Consider the following 18,813-nt stretch of genomic DNA (forward strand, 5'->3'; position numbering starts at 1 on the left):
AGGCAAAGGCATCGCCCCCCTGCCGCTTGCTGTCTGTTGACCTCCTGGGTAAGGGGACGCGAGGGTCTGTAGGTAACATCTACCTGAGATGATGTGCAGGACAAAACAAACCCCAAGAAATATTCAAGGACAACCCAAAAGTAGCAATCCACTGATTATCATCTCGACTTTGAAGATGCAATCTTCTCCTGGAAACCTACTGAGAAGACACACTTCCTCATTGACTTCCAGTCTTTCCTTTGATGTGAGGCAGGCAGACTGTCTCCAAGGCCCCCTCGTGATCATTTTCCTTGCACTAGACCCAAAACAGTTTGAGCTTTAGGAGGCTTCACAGCGGCTTTGATGATTGCGGTGTTAATGATGGATGAAACATCTTTTTGCGGGAAAAAGGAAAACATTGTTCACTGTCAGAAACGGGAGAAAGGGGCGGATTTTGAGTTAATAAGTTACAAATCTAAGCTTACTAAATTTATATTTTTTTTCCTCCAAAATAAGCACTGGTTAAAAAAGGGATATGAGCAAATAAAAATGATAAAGGAAGAGCGATATTTTTTTTTTTTTTTGGTTGCTACTCATATTTGCTCATAGTTTGTGAAGTAGGCACAAATTGAAGCTGCATTAAAGGGACAGTGTTTAACATTTGACCAGTAAAGGTTGCTATATCGTCAGTGTGGGAGTCATCAACCAGCAGCTCTAGAGGATGTGGCTCTTTGGCATTCCCTTGTATGGTCTGCATTTATAAAGCGCTTTTCAAGTCAATGAAGACCTCCCAAAGTGCTTTACAATGTGCTTTACACTTTTCCCTTTAACACACTAATTGATAGCGTCAGCCACGCAAGGCAACTACCTGCTTATTGCACCGCTTGTCCTCAGTAGGGCCGCGGGGGTGCTGGAGCTCATCCCAGCCATCTTCAGCCAGTGGGCAGGGGACACCCTCAACTGTTTGCCAGCCAGTTGCAGGGTACAGAGGGTCAGCCTTCTTGAAGTATTAGCTAGCTGCAGCTAAATGGAGAACACTTATGCCAACTCTCTGTAGGTTAGGCTCATTAAAAGTTAAAAAAAAAAAATCTGATTAGAAAAATGCATGTGTATGAGAGTTCACACCTTCCTGTGTGAAGTTTGCATGTTCTTCCCGTGCTTTCTTGAGTTTCCTCCAGGCACTCCGCTTTCCTCCAACATTCCAAAAACATGCATGTCAGGTTAATTGACCGGTCGAAATTGTCCCTAGGGGTGAATGAGCGAGTTAGTTGTCTGTCCCCGTGTGCCCTGCAACTGGCTGGCAACCAGTTCAGGGTGTCCCCTTTCCACTGCCCGAAGATATCTGGGATGGGCTCCAGCACCCCCGCGACCCCACTAAGGATAAGCAGTGCAGATAATGAATGAAAATTCAGATTTGTGCTTTTTCCAAATCATTTTAATCACGATATAATACCCGCTGTCCCTGAATATATTGTTAGCCTCCCCCTAGCTATAGAGCATTACAGTGCCTTAATCAGTGGCAGACTTTTCAACAACTTTAGTTCGATTTTTGTGCAAAGGTTAATGGTGCAAATATATAAAAAACAAAAACACATCAGAAGCCATTTAAAAAGCTCTAGCACCACCTTGTGTCGACATCCGCATGCAACCACCCGTCCCGGAGACAGTTCGTGAATCAATCTCACCAACAAAGCAACAAGCCGCAGCCCTGGAGAGACATATTTTATTACACCTGTCATATACTTCAGGAAACAATATACAAAGCAAGGATCTGGTCACCTGTACTGAACGTGAGGTGGGCGTCGAGTTTTACGCCTTGAGAAGACAGCCAAGCGGACATAAATTCTGCGGCTTGTGGGGGAGGGGACAATAAGGATGGGACATGCTTGTTGAAGATCTTTTTTATTTAGAAGGTCAAAAAAAGGTCAACATGATAGAAGGGGGTATGTGTAGGTGAATGAACTTTCAACAAGGCACTAGCAACTTCTGAATCAACATCAAACCCAACACTCCAATAAAATAATCTGGGCTTTCTTTATCATAGCACTCACAACCATTCACATTTCAACCTTTCGATCGCACACACGCACAACTCTTCCCCGAACCGGCCTGTTTGCTCGCTTGTCGCCTCCTACACAGAGTGCAAATCAAAGTGTAGATCTCTACAACTTTTTCTTTATATAAATAAACCCCTTTGAATGTCGACTGTACAATGGAATGAACCTGCATCTCAAACAAAACAATCTTGGGAGGTTGTGGGAATGATTCAAAAGCAAAATCCCCCTTTGTTATTTTCCAATCTTTTGGAATCACACGCAACCACACCAACCAGGCACTACGTTATCAAGACTGGGCCACCGAAAGCTGCAAATACACCGCCGGACCGTTTTTGTTTGCCGTAATGGGGATGTTTTCCACCGTGCCCGACTCAAGGAGGAAAGCGAAAATGACAGTTGCTGGGTCATTCCACTCCGAATATACTTCTGTGATCAATGAAGTGAAGACAGGAAGCTGCAGATGAAGACCTAAGCGCTGATTAGTTTGGATGTCCAAAAGCTTTGATAGACATGGCTTTCCATGGCTTCATTCTACAAAATATATGTACAACATAGATAACATCTACAAGAAATCTACAAGTATTTTTCTTTAAACAAAGCAGAATTGTAAATCACCACTTTTTCTTTCATGGCCAAACGGTCCAAAAGCTAAGCCGGACGACAGCTCCTGTGTGCATGTGTGAAGATGGGCCTTGGAGAGAAACTCAGCAACCGCTCTTGCCTCGGGTTTCTGACTATGTGCAATGGGTCTCCCCCTGGACCCTATCCAACACCCCTTCTTTCTAACTGTCCTCCATCGCCCGGTTCCACTGGTGAGGAGAAGTTCTCAGACCATGAACGAATTCTGGTTCTTCAACTTTTCCAGTTCTTTGATTTGCTGTCTTAGAAAAAGTATCCTGCAGAAGAAAGAAATCCACTTTGTGGGATCTATTTGGATGACTGAATTGTAGCATTTTAGCGTTGTTACCTTTGCTCGCGCAACGTGGCTTGGATTTCGCTGACTCGGACCAAGGAACGCAGGTTTTTGAGCACGGTGCAGTTTTCAGACATGCAAATGCTGCCCATCGTGTGAGCCTCTTCACGTAATCTTGACGCCTGGATCGGAAATTGTCACACATCAATGAAATCAATTTACTGTATCCAAATTGGTTGGCTAACTTAAACCCTAAGAAACAAAGAACCAGACGATGCTAGTGCAGAGAATGAGAAGTTTTTAAAAAGTGTCGACCAGTTTTCGGGACAGGAGAAAACCATGCTAGTTTTCAGCGCGGAGAGGAAGCTAGTTTTGGGAGAAGGAGACAATGACCCAGGTTTAAAATTTAGAACAAGCCAGTGTTAATATTGGCAGGATACCACAGTATTTTCCATCAGAGGACCATTCCGTTAAATTTGAGCAAAGGTGATGATAGTGCTAGTTTTCTGCATAGATGACTCAGACCGAAGTAGTAGTTTTGGTACATAGGATAACAACTGTTTTTTATGACGCAGATAAATACGCCAAAACGCAACATTGATAGTTTTCAGGTAAGTAAATACTAGCTTTGGCCATATTTTCAGGGAAAATTAGGGCTTTACTTTTGGGCAAGTTTCCAGATTTCTACACCAACTTTTGCAGTATAAGCACCAGTGTGGGTCTTTGATTTTATTTTTTAAAAGATCACAATACAGGATTTGGTGGCACTTTCTTGTTAAAGAACGGTCACATCATACAGTTTAATAAAAAACATATATTTTCACGTCATTTTATTTCAACATAACTCACCTGCACAGCTCTTTGCCTTTAGTTTTTCAGAATTTAAAATATTGTCTTTATTGACATCGATAATACAAATAGATTAGCTATGGCACTCCAAAACATGTATTCAGGACTTTAAAAGCAAATTATGAGATAGACTGTCTAAACAAATGGGCAAAACATATTTTAATCAGTGTTTAGAGACTGGCTCAAGTTGCATTGATAGTGTAATGAAAGAATAGTGCATCATACAATAGTACAATAAAAAGTGCAATAACAATAGCAGCAACAAAAATGACCAAATAAATTGTAAGATATATTCAGTTTTGCACACTTGTTTAGGGTGGTGATGGCCTTGGGGAAGAAACTGTCTCTGAGCCTGTTTGTTTCACTTATTAAGGGACCTGATCAAAGCGGTGCTCGCCGGGGTGAGCAGGATCCTTTAGGTTTACGGCTCTGCTGCAGTATCGCAAGCCGACAATGTCCCCCAAACTGGGCAGAGAGCAGCTGATAATCTTCCCAGCTGTGTTGATTACTTTTTATGTTTTTCCTGTCTAAATTGACATTGAAAATAAAATAATTCACCACGACAGCACAAAAATGAAGGATTACCTTTTTAAATTTGGAAATTTGTATAAAATTCACATGTTAACGCCAAGCATGGACGGGATTGTTGCAATGGGCTATAGAATTAAGGAGCAACCTATTCAAATTGAGGGCAGGGGGTCAATAGTTTCTCTATCCCCGTCTCTCTTTCTCACTCCAATAATAGGACTTTGAAATACCACAATAAAAATCACAATTCAAAGGCAGCCCACGTTTTGAGAGTTCTTTTTTCGTTTTTATTCGGCTGCAATCCAACGCCATATTTGCAATTGAATTACTGTAGTCGCAATGTAAGAGCCCTTTCTTATCCAAATGTAAGATTATATTAATTAGTACTCACTTGTTTCTCTGCGTGTTCCGCAGGCCAACCTTGCACATGCTTGATGAGATTCTCGTTGAAGTGAGCAGCGAGGGTGGGCGTGAAGGAGGAGGCGGACCGGGATGTTGAGGAAGCAGATGTGGAGGAGGCGGACGTGGGGACATTGTTGCTGCTTCCAGGGGCCACGTGGTTGGGACCTGGGGAGGGACTCCGCTGACTGCTGCTGGGCACAACGAAAGCAAATCACAGTATGTTAGTTGAACGAGCTCAAATTAGCAGATGTTAAGGTTACTATGTCATGTTCCAATACAGTCTAGAATGTTCTTTACATCCTCAGAGATATTTGGAGGGCGTTTTGGCAGGAGAAGGGTGTACATCAAATCAAAGCTCCTACACTAGTAAAAAATGTTTAGTCCAAAATGTCTCTGCCTTGTGATTTTATTTTGGAAGATGCAGAAAGGTGGTATCAAAATACTGCTGAATTTTAAGAGTCAGGAACATTTCCGCTTCCGACCGGCAGATGGCGGTATGACCCTAAATTACCGATTAATCAATACAGAAGTGACCACACTATTTTCTCTACGGATCCCATGCAGGGAAATTGAAGGATACAAAAGAAAATCAAGCATGCATTCTTGTTTTGTTTCAGACCAAAAAAAAAACAGAAATCTTAATGAAGGTACACTCTAAGAAATTCCATGTAGTACTGGCAGATTATTTTGCTTGTTTTAAGATTTAAGATTGTCGTTAACATAAATATGCCAATAAAATAATCTTGGCAACCTCAACATAAGTTTAAAACTAGGATACAACAAATAATTAATATGTATGTATGAAAATAGAAAAAACTATGAACATATATTCTGTGTTGTATATGTACTTTAAGATGAGTCTGAGTGTAAAAAGTGTGTTGCGCTGTGACTTACAGCCTTTAACTTACGTTCCTAAAACTTAAGTGTTAATTCTCCCCAGCAAATGAAAAAAGGAAAAAATAATGTGTAAAATACTTGTTTTTCTTATTTTACGAAAAACAATTCTAAACCATAAATGCTATTATTTATCCTGTTTTACTAAACGCAGGTTGAATTAGGCTCCATTATTTGCCAGTGGGACAAAAGACAAAATCTTTCAAACACAATTTTACTACATTGTTTCCATTCCAATTGGACTGTTGGCAGTATGGTTAAGAATTTACAAAAAAATGACCAAATCCATGAAAAAAGAAAACGTACTTCAAAAATGGTAACTAATATCTTGAGAGTTTGAAAAGTGCTGTTGGTTGTAAAAATGTATAATTGGGGGAGAAAATATTTTAAGTATGGTGAAAAATGGCATCCAGAAAAATTGTTTGAACATCCTAACACTACGGCAACTAATGAACAAAAACTTTAACATTTAAAAACGTTAAAACTAAGGTCCTTTTCTTGGATTACAGCACAAGAGACATTCAGGAGACGTTGTTTCAGTTGTAAAATCGGGATGTATTTTCTTGCAGCATAAACAAATAAATACCACGCCAGTTCATCAGGAAAGCATCTGCAAACAGTGAGCTGTACTTACCCTTGGCGCTGGAGGGTGCGCGGTGATGCCGCAGTGGCGTCGTGAGTGTGCGCCTTATCGCTGGGGAGGGCCTGCTGGGGTGTCTGCTGGGGATGAGATGACTGCTTAACCGCTTGCGTGCTCACCTACAAGACAATTTACAAAGGTGTGATATGATTTGTAGATCATTTCTCAAAATGCAAAAATAGAATATGCTAAAACAGCAGATAATAGGTAGAAACAAAGAGCACAAGATATGTTCAAGTAGACCTAAACTCCATATTTGTATATTGTTGCTGTCATTCTGAAAAGCGGTATACCATCTCTTGCCTTTTTTCTTGCATGAATGGAATGTGTACAATGAAAATGTTTCAAAGTAAAACATTTTAAAAAAAGAAGCCCAAAAATGGAGATACACATTGTGGCTTCTATTTAAAAAAGATGATGCATTTTAGTTGAATCGTTAAGAGGTTCCTCAAACTGTGTGACTGGTTATTGACCTTCTGTGACACACCCCCACTAAAATATTTTTTCTCCCAAGTAGTTTTAACAGCCGTATCACATACAAAAAAACAACAACCTTTTTAAAAAGATTTTTATTTTCATATGATTTATTAAGCATTCCATATAGATTTGTTTAGGGATCTTTAAACTATCCGGAAATAAAGATGACAAAAAAGGAAATGTTTCCAACCAAAAATCTTAAAGATTGCAATAAAGTTGGAAAATGTTTAAAACACTATTTGTAAATAATACTATTTCAAATAATCCTGCTTCTAAGTATTTTTTCCTCCTTCTGCTGGCAAATAGTTTTGCCCATTTTCAATAAGATTCCTCTTTCTTTAGAAGTTTATTTTAAAACTTACTTTTTGTGAATGGAAAACACAAACTGTCACATTTTTCTTATTGTTTACCTAATTTTACTATAGAAAAACATGCATGGTATGTGGGAATATAACATCACTACTACTAATAATTATAAAAATAATAATGAGAGTTTCACAGTTAAAACATGTACTTACATGTTTTAACTGTGAAACTCTCATTGTCAATCTTTAAATAATTAGAACTTAAAGTATGCAAATATGGTCATCCAGTACCGCGATTAAAAGCAAAGACAACCGAATCTTGTGCAGTGCAAATCAACTTTACAGTCCTTGTGCACCTTAAAATCAAAATTCCCCTAGATGGTATATTAATTCCCTACCTTGGACAGTGACGTCTGAGTGCCGAGTAGGGGTTTGTGGGAACCAGCATTGGCCTGTGGCGTGCTGATGCGAGGAGAAACATAAGATCGGGGTGATGATGCGTCCGACGTTAATGACATTGGCGACTGGTTTGACTGCTGGGCCACTAGTGATGAATCAAGAACTTAAGTTAGCGGAATTTTATATTCCTCGTAAATATTTGACCTACCTTGGCTGGACAGTTGAGCCGCTTGGGAGAGGATCGTAGTAATATTGAAAGCTGAGGGTCCAGCTGTAAGGATCTTGTGGAGCATCGACTGTAATGAAGCTTGTGTGACAGCAGCTGTCAGAACTAAAAAAGAAAGAGGAAAAATGGCAAGCTTCAGAAGAGAAAAATTACAACTCGGCACACAATAATGCGGCCATTTGTTTACAATGCATTAGCCAAATCGCACGCAGCCCAGTTACATCTAAATAGAACTTAAGCATTGATAAGATTACAATGGTAGTGAATGATTTTGCAAGGATCATACATAGAGCGTTGATACCTTCGTTGATTTTTGCCATGTCCATACTGGCATTGTTGAGCTGCAAAGCAGTCTGAAGTGCAGGAAGAAGCTGGCGTAACAAAGTGGGGTCCTGGAGAAGCGGAGGGGCGGGCGACTGCAGGACCGGGGAGACTGGGACGGTAGAGGACGATCCCGGGGTGCCTGTAGAGGGATTCAAGCTCGCTGAGCCAGAAGATGAAGACTGGTTGACTTGAGTCGTCGTGGGTTTCTCCACCTGCGCGGACTCTGAGATGAACAAAATCGGTTGTCGATATTTGTTCAACTAAGCATAAACGTTCCTGAAGTTCTTACTTGTAGATGACGAGCCAGGGGGTACTGATGTCTGCATAGTCTCTCTTCTGTAGTCCCGGTCCTTGGGGAAACTGTTGACCACTGCAGTCTGTTTTGTCGTCTCCTTCGGTCTCTGTTCTCTGTGCGGAGACATTCAGATGTCACGGATCCAAGAAACAATTAAAAAGTAAAATCAAGGTATAAGCTCTAATGCTACCTTTCCAGCCATTCCTTGGGTTTCTCCCACTGGGACACCTCTGTCCGGCAATTGTAGTAGTATTTCTTCCCAGATGAGCTGATGTGCTCAGACCAATCATCGCCTGGTTCGTGAGTCTGAGACAAAGAACCAATTTAAGAAATAGAAGCGGTCTGAACATGTAAAACTTCAGTGTAAGGTGCAGTGCCATCTTGAGGTAGATTTAAAAAAAAACACAACTGGACTGATTTAAAATAAACATCCAGCAGGATTCTTTTTGTGTGTGTCCCTTTTAGCCTTTTGAAATGCCAATTTCAAACTAAATACGTTGTCAATGGGGTATTTTGTTTTTATCTGCCATCTGTAGGAATTCCAGTATTTTTTTTTTTTAGCTCCGACCAGCACCCCTTTCCATGTTGTGCAAATGGCTTTTAGTTTGTTTTGTTTTTTGCCACAATTGTGCTGGTGATGATAAGTGTTAATCAAGGGAAGCTCATTTAAAAAAAAAAAAGAAAGATTCCAAAAGAATAAATAAACATCAAACATCTTTACCAAAAAGAAAAAATGAAAATCACACGATAAAGCTCTATCTCTGAATAATTGAATTTTTGGGGTTAGAATAGTGAACTAATAGTATACTTATATTGCTATAGTTTGAGAAAGCACAGGATATTTCTTCTTTACAAAAACTTAATTGAAGGTCTAGTCACAGGGTTTAAAAACGACTTTTTGCACTCCAGCCAGTGGAGCAACCAGATAAGGTTTTGGTAATTACAAAAGAATTACATTTCAAATCCATCTAGTAAAGTAAGGTCTGATCCAGCAATTAAAGTGCTTAGGTTTCATTGTTGTATTCTATAATTCAACAATACATGGCAATGATTAACTTTAAGAATGAGATAAAAGACGGCATGACACTTGTATTCCATTGTAAGAGCAGCAAAATTAACTAATGCTATCTGATTTTGAATCCCCTTTATAGCCAATCTTTAGAAATACTTATCACCACTTGCTTCACAATAAGGAACACTTGCACTTCAGCCAAACAAATCAGAACGAGCCACTAGAGACTTGATACACAGCTAATATTGCTTTGACAAGCCAATATTTGGATTATATTTGCCTTTTAAGATGATTGCAAAAAACGCAACAGTATTCATAGGCACGCACATATTCAAGAATACTTACTGTGTCCGAGGGTTTGCTTGAGTTTGAATGAGAGTTGGAACTTTGATGTGTACTGTGATTTTGAGAATTTTCATGCGGAGAAATACTGGTCCCTGTAAAGGAAAAGAAGTTGAATGTAAAAATATACATTACTTGCCTTTTTATTTACTGAATGGCTTTAATATGCGGCATAGTTCAAAATGTTTGTCCCCAATTTATTACATGAGTACATGACATTTTGAGGACATTTATCTGACATCTTGGCATTGAACTTTAGTATCATGGCCCCCAGGTTTTTGCAGTCATTCATCCATTATCTGCACCGCTTATCCTCAGTAGGATCGCGGGGGTGCTGTAGCCCATCCCAGCTATCTCCGGGCAGTGGGACACCCTGAACAGGTTGCCAGCAAATCGCAGGGCACACGGAGACAGACAATTCACTCGCTCAGTCACACCTAGGGACAATTTAGACCAGCCTGTTAACCTGACGTACATGTTTTTTGAATGTGGGAGGAAACCGGATTATTTGAAAAAGTTGTAGTAATAAGTCAAAAAAACAGAAGGGGGCCTTAATAAATTTGACCGTTATTTGTGCTCTGAGCAACTTTGGTATCACTTTTGTGCTTAGGAGGTAGCAAGATAATAGTGACAAAAGCAGGAGGATCTGGCTACTTAAGTATTTTACTATAAATTATTTTTTGTAGTCTATGTGAAAAAAAATAATTTGTTAACAAACATGCTAAATATGGATGAAGTTTATCAAATAACATTTGTGCATAAACTTGCTGTCTGTTTAAATCATCGCCAGACCTCTCAACTGAGATGGAGTGACTCATCATGCATCAAAAGCATTACAATAATTTAATATATATAATAGATGACTCAAGGAACCAGTAATAGCAGTTCGTGTAGGGGGATGACCAGCTTGCTTGAGCAGCTGTGAGTATACTTGCTTTCTTAGTCTCTGTGATTGTTTACCCTTACAGATTAACACCAACCACTTTTAACAGAACAAATACAGAGAAGCAATACAAAGCAAGATATATAATTGGAACACTGGCAGATGATTTAAATCACTTCTATGTGTGCTTTGGACATGGCGGAATACAAACAACAACATGAAGTAAAGCATGTGCTGAGAACTGTAATCCCCACAAAGGTGACTGTTCCTGATGGAATACCAGGATGGGTACTAGGGGAGAGTGCTGACCAGCTGGCTGGGGCCTTCTCCAAGTCAAGTCAAGACATGTTTATTTGTATAGCCCTTATTCACAAGGAGTTTCAGAGGGCTGCACAGACCACAGATTATTGCAAACCACAAACTATAATAACACCATCCCCTGATCTAAAACCCACATTAGGGCAAGGAAAAACTCAAAAACCTCAACATGAGGAAAATAAAGAAACCTTGACACACATGAGGTAACCCCCTTCCAGAATGACCAGGCTGCAATGGATGTTGTAATATCAATTAATACACAGATATCATCAACAGGAAATATAGGACATTCATAAGATATAGAATAGAAGTGTGTTTTGGGCTTAGATTTGAACAGTTCAACTAAGGTTGCATATCGAATCTCAGGGGAAAGAGCATTCCACAACACCTGAGCCCAAATGGAGGACGCTCTCGAACCTTCGGTTCTTCTTGGCTCTTTGGATCACTCTTCAACCAGTCCCCGTCACAGGCTACCATTCCATCCTGCCTCAAAACTACTACCATCATCCAAATTCCCAAGAAGTCATCAATGGTCAGCCTCAATGACTACAGGCCTTTCACACGAAGGCCTGATATGCTGAAAGATTATGGTTATGAAATGATCTGCATTTATATAGCGCTTTTCAAGTCAATGACTTCCCAAAGCGCTTTACAATGTGCTCCACATTTCCCAATAGCGGCCTTGCAGCCATGTAAGGCGCTAACCTGCTTATTGGGGGTGTTAGGGGTTCAGTGTCTTACCCAAGGACACTTCGACATGTAACACGGACAAGCTGGGATTCGAATTGGGAACCTTTTATCCCAAGACGAGCGCTCTACCTCCTGAGCTACTGCCGCCCCAGCACATCAAAGACTCCTTACCCCCCACACTGGACCCTCATCAGTTTGCCTACCGGACAAACTCCTCTACTGATTATTCCATAAACACTACATATCATACTGTAATGAGCCACCTTGGGGAACTGAGAAACTTTGGTCAGGATACTCTTCCTGGACTTTGTCTTAGCGTTCAAGACAATTATACTGGAAGTCCTGGTGAAGAAACTCTCCCACGTAGGGCTCATTTCCTCCACCTGCCGCTGGATAGCAGTCTGTGAAACTCGGCCACCACTCATATATCACACCAACGCTGAGGACTGGCTCCCTCAAGGATGTGTGCTGTTCACCCTATACACAACCAACTGTTTACCGGACCACCTCACAAAAGCAAATGTTATATTTGCCGACCACACCACTCTGGTCAGACTCATATATTTGAAGGTGATGATGCAAGCATACTCACAGGGGGAGACACCGACAATGAGGTAAACACGTAATCAACACCATAAAATATTAAGAGGTCATACTCGACTTCAGGATGAAAAACATTGACACGGGTCCACTTATCATCAATTGAGACTGGAGAGAGACCACTCATTATTTCTACTGGGTGTGCAAATCTTCAATGACCTCGTCTGCTCTGCTAACACCAGAGTTGTGGTAGATGGGTCTCAGTCGCTACTCCATTTCCAGAAAGTGCTCAGGATAAACAACTTAGAAAAGAAGATGCTGGTCCTTTTACATAGCCACAGCGTCTGGCATAAAGTGTCACGGTGTGGTATGCTGTGAGCAGCGCAACAGCCAGGAAAACCTTTCAGAGATTCATCAAAACAGCCCAGAAAATCATTGGCTGCTCTCGGCCCAGTCTGGAGGGCATTTCTGACTCTGAATACTGCAGCAGAGCCACCAACATTATATAGAAGTCCTCTTTCTACAGCCCCCATATCGTCAAACTGCTGCCCTCTCTCCAGACGCTCAGATCCCTTAAAACAGGGATCAACAGAGTCAATGACAGATTATTTTCAAGGGCCGGACTGAAAACATTAGCAATTGCTAACATGTCTCCAAATCAGCTATGCATTTGTAAATAATGGCCACTTTCCTGTTCAGTTTTGCTTCACATTATAAACATGCATAACATCATGGACATACATCACAACAGACCATATGACAACTCCTTCTCATATTGGTCACAAATTTGCTAACAAGTAGAATTAATACACATATTATAGAAAAAGTGCCAACTTGAATGTACCAAATACACCAGAAAACAAACATGTTCTATTGGTAAATCATTTTGATGATTACGTTTTTTTCTTTATTTTACTAAATTAATAAACTCTTCTAATATAATTCAAACAATATAAAAACATTCACAAACTGACATTAGCTGCCAATATAAATAGAACACAATGTACACCAACAAATACCAACATTTCAAGCGAATCGCATTTTTCACCACAAAGAAAATAAGAGAATACTCCTGACCTTATGACAGCTTCTCGTTGTGAACTCCGTGTAAGAATGACGTATATTCAAAACATTGTGCTCTCAACACTCCATGTTTATGAAGAAGCCATTTCAGCCAATGTTTTCAATTTTTGTTTGCTGATGTAGCACAAACATCAATCATTTTCATCTAGTCACAGAGCACCAATTTTAAAAGGTGATTTTCTGTCGCAGTGGCAATCCATATCAAACCCTATTTTTGCTACGGGCAGTAACACATTAAAGCCATCACTGTTTGATTTAATGTTAGTAGACCCGTTATGTACCATTAAACATAAATATAACTTAATTTGTTTGTGACTCCCGTTTTAATATAGAGTGGATTAATCTGAACAAAGCTAGAAAAGCGAGGAGACCGTTTCTGATCTTTCCTATCAGGAGCTGTTCATGACTTTTTGGCATACTGTCACAAAAATCCAAACAGTCTTTGACTTCCTCACCTCCATCGCGATCCCTGCCCCTATGTGAATGGACAGCCTTCGCTCTGCTGTGCCCCGTGCTGTCACTGTGTTTGTTTTCCGGGCTGTCAGACCTTCGGAGCATTTTGCAGGGCGGGGTGACGTCCGAGTGCTCCCGCATCTTTTCATGTCTGTGATCTCCGCCCGGATGGCTCTTGGATGAGTATTTGAGAGCCTGAAATAAAATGTATGAGTGCAGATCTTTATTGACCATGCCTATTTCATTTAAAATGTAAAAATATACTCCTTTCAGATTAAGATTAAGAAATTTTAGTTACTCCTTTCAAAAGTGGAAATCTCATTCATGTGATCCAATTAGGTTATCCAATAGCTTATGCACTTGCTTTATTATTTTATTCTATCTCTTCACCTTCATTAGATGCCTCAATGAATCTGGGTCTCATGAGACCCAAACATGTTGCACGCGCAAAAATAGTCTAATTTGAATGTATTGATATCTCAGTGATATTTTTAAATATATTACAGTTGGATATTAAGCACAAATCCATGCTTCTGGTCAGAATAGTATAAACACATGAGACAAAACAATAAAGAAAACGTTGGAGCAGGGAGAAAACACCTACGTTACTCCTTTGATTAAGTCTAGTCACAAAAATTAAATCATGTTTTATTTAATGTGAAATGTTACATACAAAGACGTTGTATATTTTTATGATTAGGACTAAGACTCTTTGGGAACCTCATGATTGGATTCCGTGGGTACAATCACAATCATGTAACAATTAGAGAAGCATGTTTTAGCCACTTAATTCATTTCCACTGCAAATTCACAAGGAAGCACACAAACCATAAGCCCAAATCTACCTGGAGGTAAAACATGCTGTTGCTTTCAATTACTGTTTCTATAAAATAGTTCCCCTGAGTGTGAATGTTGCGTGTAACGTAGAATTAAGCATAGCTTGTTCAAACTTCTGCAAAAACACGTGGCTTGTTTTTGACTGGATGCAAACCTTAATTTTCTAATCATCATTGATAAAAGCGTGAAGTATAGTAATATATTCCTCATGCACCATGCCCTGCTGAGTGTAATCATAGTCGCCTCTATTACTGTTACTTTAAGTAAAATAACATCAGGCGATATTGACTGAGCTCACCCACTTTCCGACAAAGTTAGCTGGTCTATGGTTGACAACACGAGGGCCATCACTCGAACACTTCCATTGGGTTTAAATTTTAGCCCAACACAACTGGCATACGTTTCTTTGTCTAGCATTCTGCAGACAACATTGCTGAAGGTTAATTGTTTCAACAAATTTGCTTTTGAATGAGAAGCTGTTTGTTTACGAAGGTCAGCACAAGAGCGAGTAGCCACTTAGTTTTTGGGCAGAAACAGTCATTCACCCCACCGCTAAAAATGACAGCATGAACTTAGACTGTTCATTTATAGCTAGGGCCATTCTCGCCATTGTGACCGATATTAAAATTAGAATCTTGAATAGATATCAGCGATGTTTAGTGATTAGGTGTTCGTAAAATGGTTGCTTTAAACTGCCTATTTCATACTGTTTTACAAATGATGGCGACTATAACTAGTGGGATCAAGATTCGGTTCAAATTCATAGTTGTTAAGTGGAACTACATGCATGTATGGAAAAACTGGCATTTTGTAATAGTGACTGTGTAGAAATCTTTGAGATACAAAATGAATGTTTATTGTGGCTATTACGAAGGAAAAATATGGCAAGGATGTTCAAACGGCATAGGATGCTGGGTTTACACTAACAATTTGATTTGTTAAGAGTAACTAAACAAATCGGTTGATTTTAAATTCAATATGGGCATTACATTTAAAGGCGTCCTTGGATTGCCTCTAAAAACCAGGATGTTTGAGATTATTATGATATTAATGTCAATGTTTAAATGCTGAAAAGAAGGGGGCCAAGTACTGAACCCTGCGGAACACCACAGGTAAAGGGCTCAGATGTCATTTCACCATATTTAACACAGTGCGTCTGTCGTCCGTGCAGCCCTTTAGCACTCTTTGTGATTAAGGGCTATACAAATAAACATGACTTGACTTGACATATTGTCTGCATGTATACGTCTTCATTGTCAGTACCATCTGAGCTTCAATTTTCATGATTATGTAGAAGAAATGGCTTCTAAAAACCTGAATTTTTGTAAATACAGTGGAACCTCGGTTTTTGAACGCCTCTCAGTTCGAACAAATCGGTGTCCGACCAAAAATTTCGAGAAATTCTTGCTTCGCTGTTCGGTCCAAAAAATTGGAATTCGAACGCCGGTAATGCGTGAGTGCGTACGCTAGGGTGTGATGCTGAGCGGCGTACGGGTGTAGATCGCCCCCCACCCCTCGTGACCAACTGTTATCGCGTGCGGACGTATTTGTTCGTTTTGCTTTTAATATAGGTGTACCAAGTGTTTTAACCCCTTGTATTATGCCTCAGAAGAAAGTCAATGCAAGCAGCAAAGTTGCTACAGGTGAAAAAAGAAAAGTAGTGGGTACAACTACTGCATTTGAGAAAGAAATAATAGCAAAATATGAAGGAGGTGTGCGAGTGTCTGGTCTTGCTCGCAAATACCCCACCGTCCACCTGCGCCTTCTGCTGACCACCACAAAGGTAAGAAATCCTTTTCATAATTATTTTCTTTATCTTTTTTTTTTTTTTACACGTCAATGTTAGCGTAATCTTCCGTATGGAAGATTACGATAACGCGAACGTACGATTAGCCTGGGTTAGCTTTATGATTCGAGGTAAACATTCAGGGTGTTGGAACTGAGCCCAGAATTCAGGGTGTTGGAACGGAGCCCCCTTTCCAATGAACCGCTCACCACTTGTTGTGGAGACCCGGGTGCTAAATGACTTGTAAACGACCTGATTTTTTTATTTTTACACTTTCATGTTAGCGTAATCTTTTGTACCGAAGATTACGCTAACGCGAAGGTACGATTAGCCTGGGTTAGTTCTATGATTACGTTGAACATTCAGGTAAACATTCAGGGTGTTGGAACTGAGCCCAAAATTCAGGGTGTTGGAACAGAGCCCCCTTTCCAATGAAGCGCTAGCCACTTGTGGTGCTAAATGACTTGTAAACGACCTGATTTTTTTATTTTTACACTTTCATGTTAGCGTAATCTTTCGTACGGAAGATTAGCCTGGGTTAGCTTTATGATTACGTTAAACAGTCAAGGTAAACATTCAGGGTGTTGGAACACATTAAAACAAGTTACATTATTTTTATTGGGAAAAATGATTTCGGTGATCGAACAAATCGGTTTTCGAACAGGGTTCTGGAACGGATTATGGTCGAGAACCGAGGTTCCACTGTATTCCAAATTCTAAACCCGATATTGTCTGCATTTAAATGTCATTGTCAGTAAATATCATCTGGGGTTTACAAAGAACTGGAAGTATTGTGTGTAGGGAAATTTTAGTTGAAGATTGAATTGAAGATAAAATAAATAACAATTCATATCGGGTTGATTATGACGCACACAGTATCGCTTCGGTTAAGATCTTAACAGCTGTTCGGTGTAACCGAAAGCATAGTAATGTTTAACCGTGCATGTTTAGAATGTCAAAATATTCCAAGTCACCGGTGAGATTAAAAATCACGGTCCGGCCTTTTTAATCAGACTAGCTAGCAGGCTAGCTGACGGTGACAGGATGGTAGCTATACACTAAAACTCGTTAGAATATTAACCCGGCGACAGGCTAGGGATTATATTCGTTTCTCGCTGTTTGTCACTAAAAAGTCTAATCTTGACGTTTTATCGCCGGTAACGCAATGGTTGACAAATAACTACTTTTGACTTTTCCGCACTGGCCGGGGCCTGTTGAGCTCTCCAGAAGCCTGAACCGGAGTTTCCATTTTAATCTGATTTGCTGCTAGCCGAGCTAGCTTTCAAGTACCTGATAGGGCTGTGAATCTCTTCGGTCGCACCTGCAATGAAAAAGAAAAAAAAAACAAGAATGAGAGGAAGACAGAAAAGCGAAAGCGAAGAAACACAACGAAGAACTTTCCGCACAGTTATTTTGGTTTGCTTTCAAAAATGGCGGATTGAGCTATAGGCGAAAATGTGAAGAAGTGTGTTTACCCATCGCCGAGTCTCGGTTGTTTCCTCGCATACATTACCATCAATGCCGTGTTAGTGTGTTGGGACTGGGATGGGATTAAAAAAATGACGGCGCCGTGTTTTCGCTGGCTGGTTCGGGGGCGCCCTGGAATCGTTTTGGACCTTTAGCTGGGAGGTATTTCGATGGTAGTGGTGGAAAGAGCGCCCTCTCTCCCGCAGTCCATTTCCCGCACAGCCACCGCTTCTCCGGATCGCGACGGAAAACGTAGCAGTGCGGTGCTGGAGGAGTTGCCAGGTTTGATCATCCATCCATTATCCTCAGTAGGGTCGCAGGGGTGCTGGAGCCCATCCCAGCTGTCTTCAGGCAGTGGGCAGGGGACACCCAGAACAGGGTTGGGTAGGGTTACTTTAACTGGATTACTTTCAATTACTTTTGGATGACTCCAATACCAAATGTGCTAATAAAAGACAAAATAAACTAAATATGAATAAAATTACTAAATTTTGTGCAGGCTTGGGGAGTAACGGAATACATGGAACCTCAAAAATAATGTTGGCAAGCTGTTTGGATTTATTTTAATTTTGTTTCTGTCGCATTTTATCTTAGTTTTGCCGGAGATCAAATAGATCAAAGCCAGGAGAGAAAGCTTACCACAAAAGTAATTGAAAGTAATCAAGTTAAAGTAACCCTACCCAACCCTGACCCTGAACTGGTTGTAAGCAATTACTTTTAGATTACTCAAATACCAAATATGCTAATATTAGACAAAAGAAACTAAATATGAATAAAATTATGACTCACAACACGTGGTAAGCTTTCCCTCCAGGCTTTGATCTCTTTGATCTCCGGTACCACCTGCTGGTATGGGGTAAGGTTTGGTTTTGGCTTTTGACTTGTGACCGGAAGGCGGGGTTTGTTGGCAGTCTAACAGCGTGCTGTCAACGGTAAGACACGATCTTTTGGTGCTCTGCAAAAAGTTAATTTTAAACATTAAAGCCACAGCCGACAAATCTCTCAACATGCATAGTAATGTGATTGATGTTGTCAAGCTGTTTGGATTTATTTTTGTTTTGTTTCTGTCGCCTTTTGTGTTAGTTTTGCCGGACGTTGCATGTTGTGCTAAAAT

General features: G+C 40.2%; 1 protein-coding gene across 2 annotated transcripts; it reads right to left on the reverse strand.

The window, feature by feature from the left end:
* Positions 1–1,686: 1,686 nt before the first annotated feature.
* On the reverse strand, positions 1,687–17,954 carry waca (WW domain containing adaptor with coiled-coil a). Of its 2 annotated transcripts, none has more exons than XM_088322550.1 (13): positions 17,708–17,954; positions 17,523–17,553; positions 13,612–13,804; positions 9,646–9,737; positions 8,479–8,594; positions 8,283–8,401; positions 7,971–8,216; positions 7,652–7,774; positions 7,443–7,588; positions 6,257–6,381; positions 4,718–4,919; positions 3,004–3,131; positions 1,687–2,932 (listed from the first exon to the last, which is right to left on the reverse strand). In XM_088322550.1, exons 1-13 carry the CDS (start codon positions 17,746–17,748, stop codon positions 2,863–2,865), a joined length of 1,632 nt encoding a protein of 543 aa, XP_088178676.1. In that variant the 5' UTR covers positions 17,749–17,954; the 3' UTR covers positions 1,687–2,862. The 2 variants fall into 2 exon arrangements, with proteins under 2 accessions (XP_088178676.1, XP_088178677.1); XM_088322551.1 differs by having other exon boundaries at positions 4,718–4,916; positions 17,708–17,953.
* Between the last annotated feature and the right edge of the window lie 859 nt (positions 17,955–18,813).

Source organism: Urocampus carinirostris, chromosome 18, assembly GCF_059441175.1.
Source record: "Urocampus carinirostris isolate Australia breed hairy pipefish chromosome 18, RoL_Ucar_1.0, whole genome shotgun sequence".
Taxonomy (NCBI): domain Eukaryota; kingdom Metazoa; phylum Chordata; class Actinopteri; order Syngnathiformes; family Syngnathidae; genus Urocampus; species Urocampus carinirostris.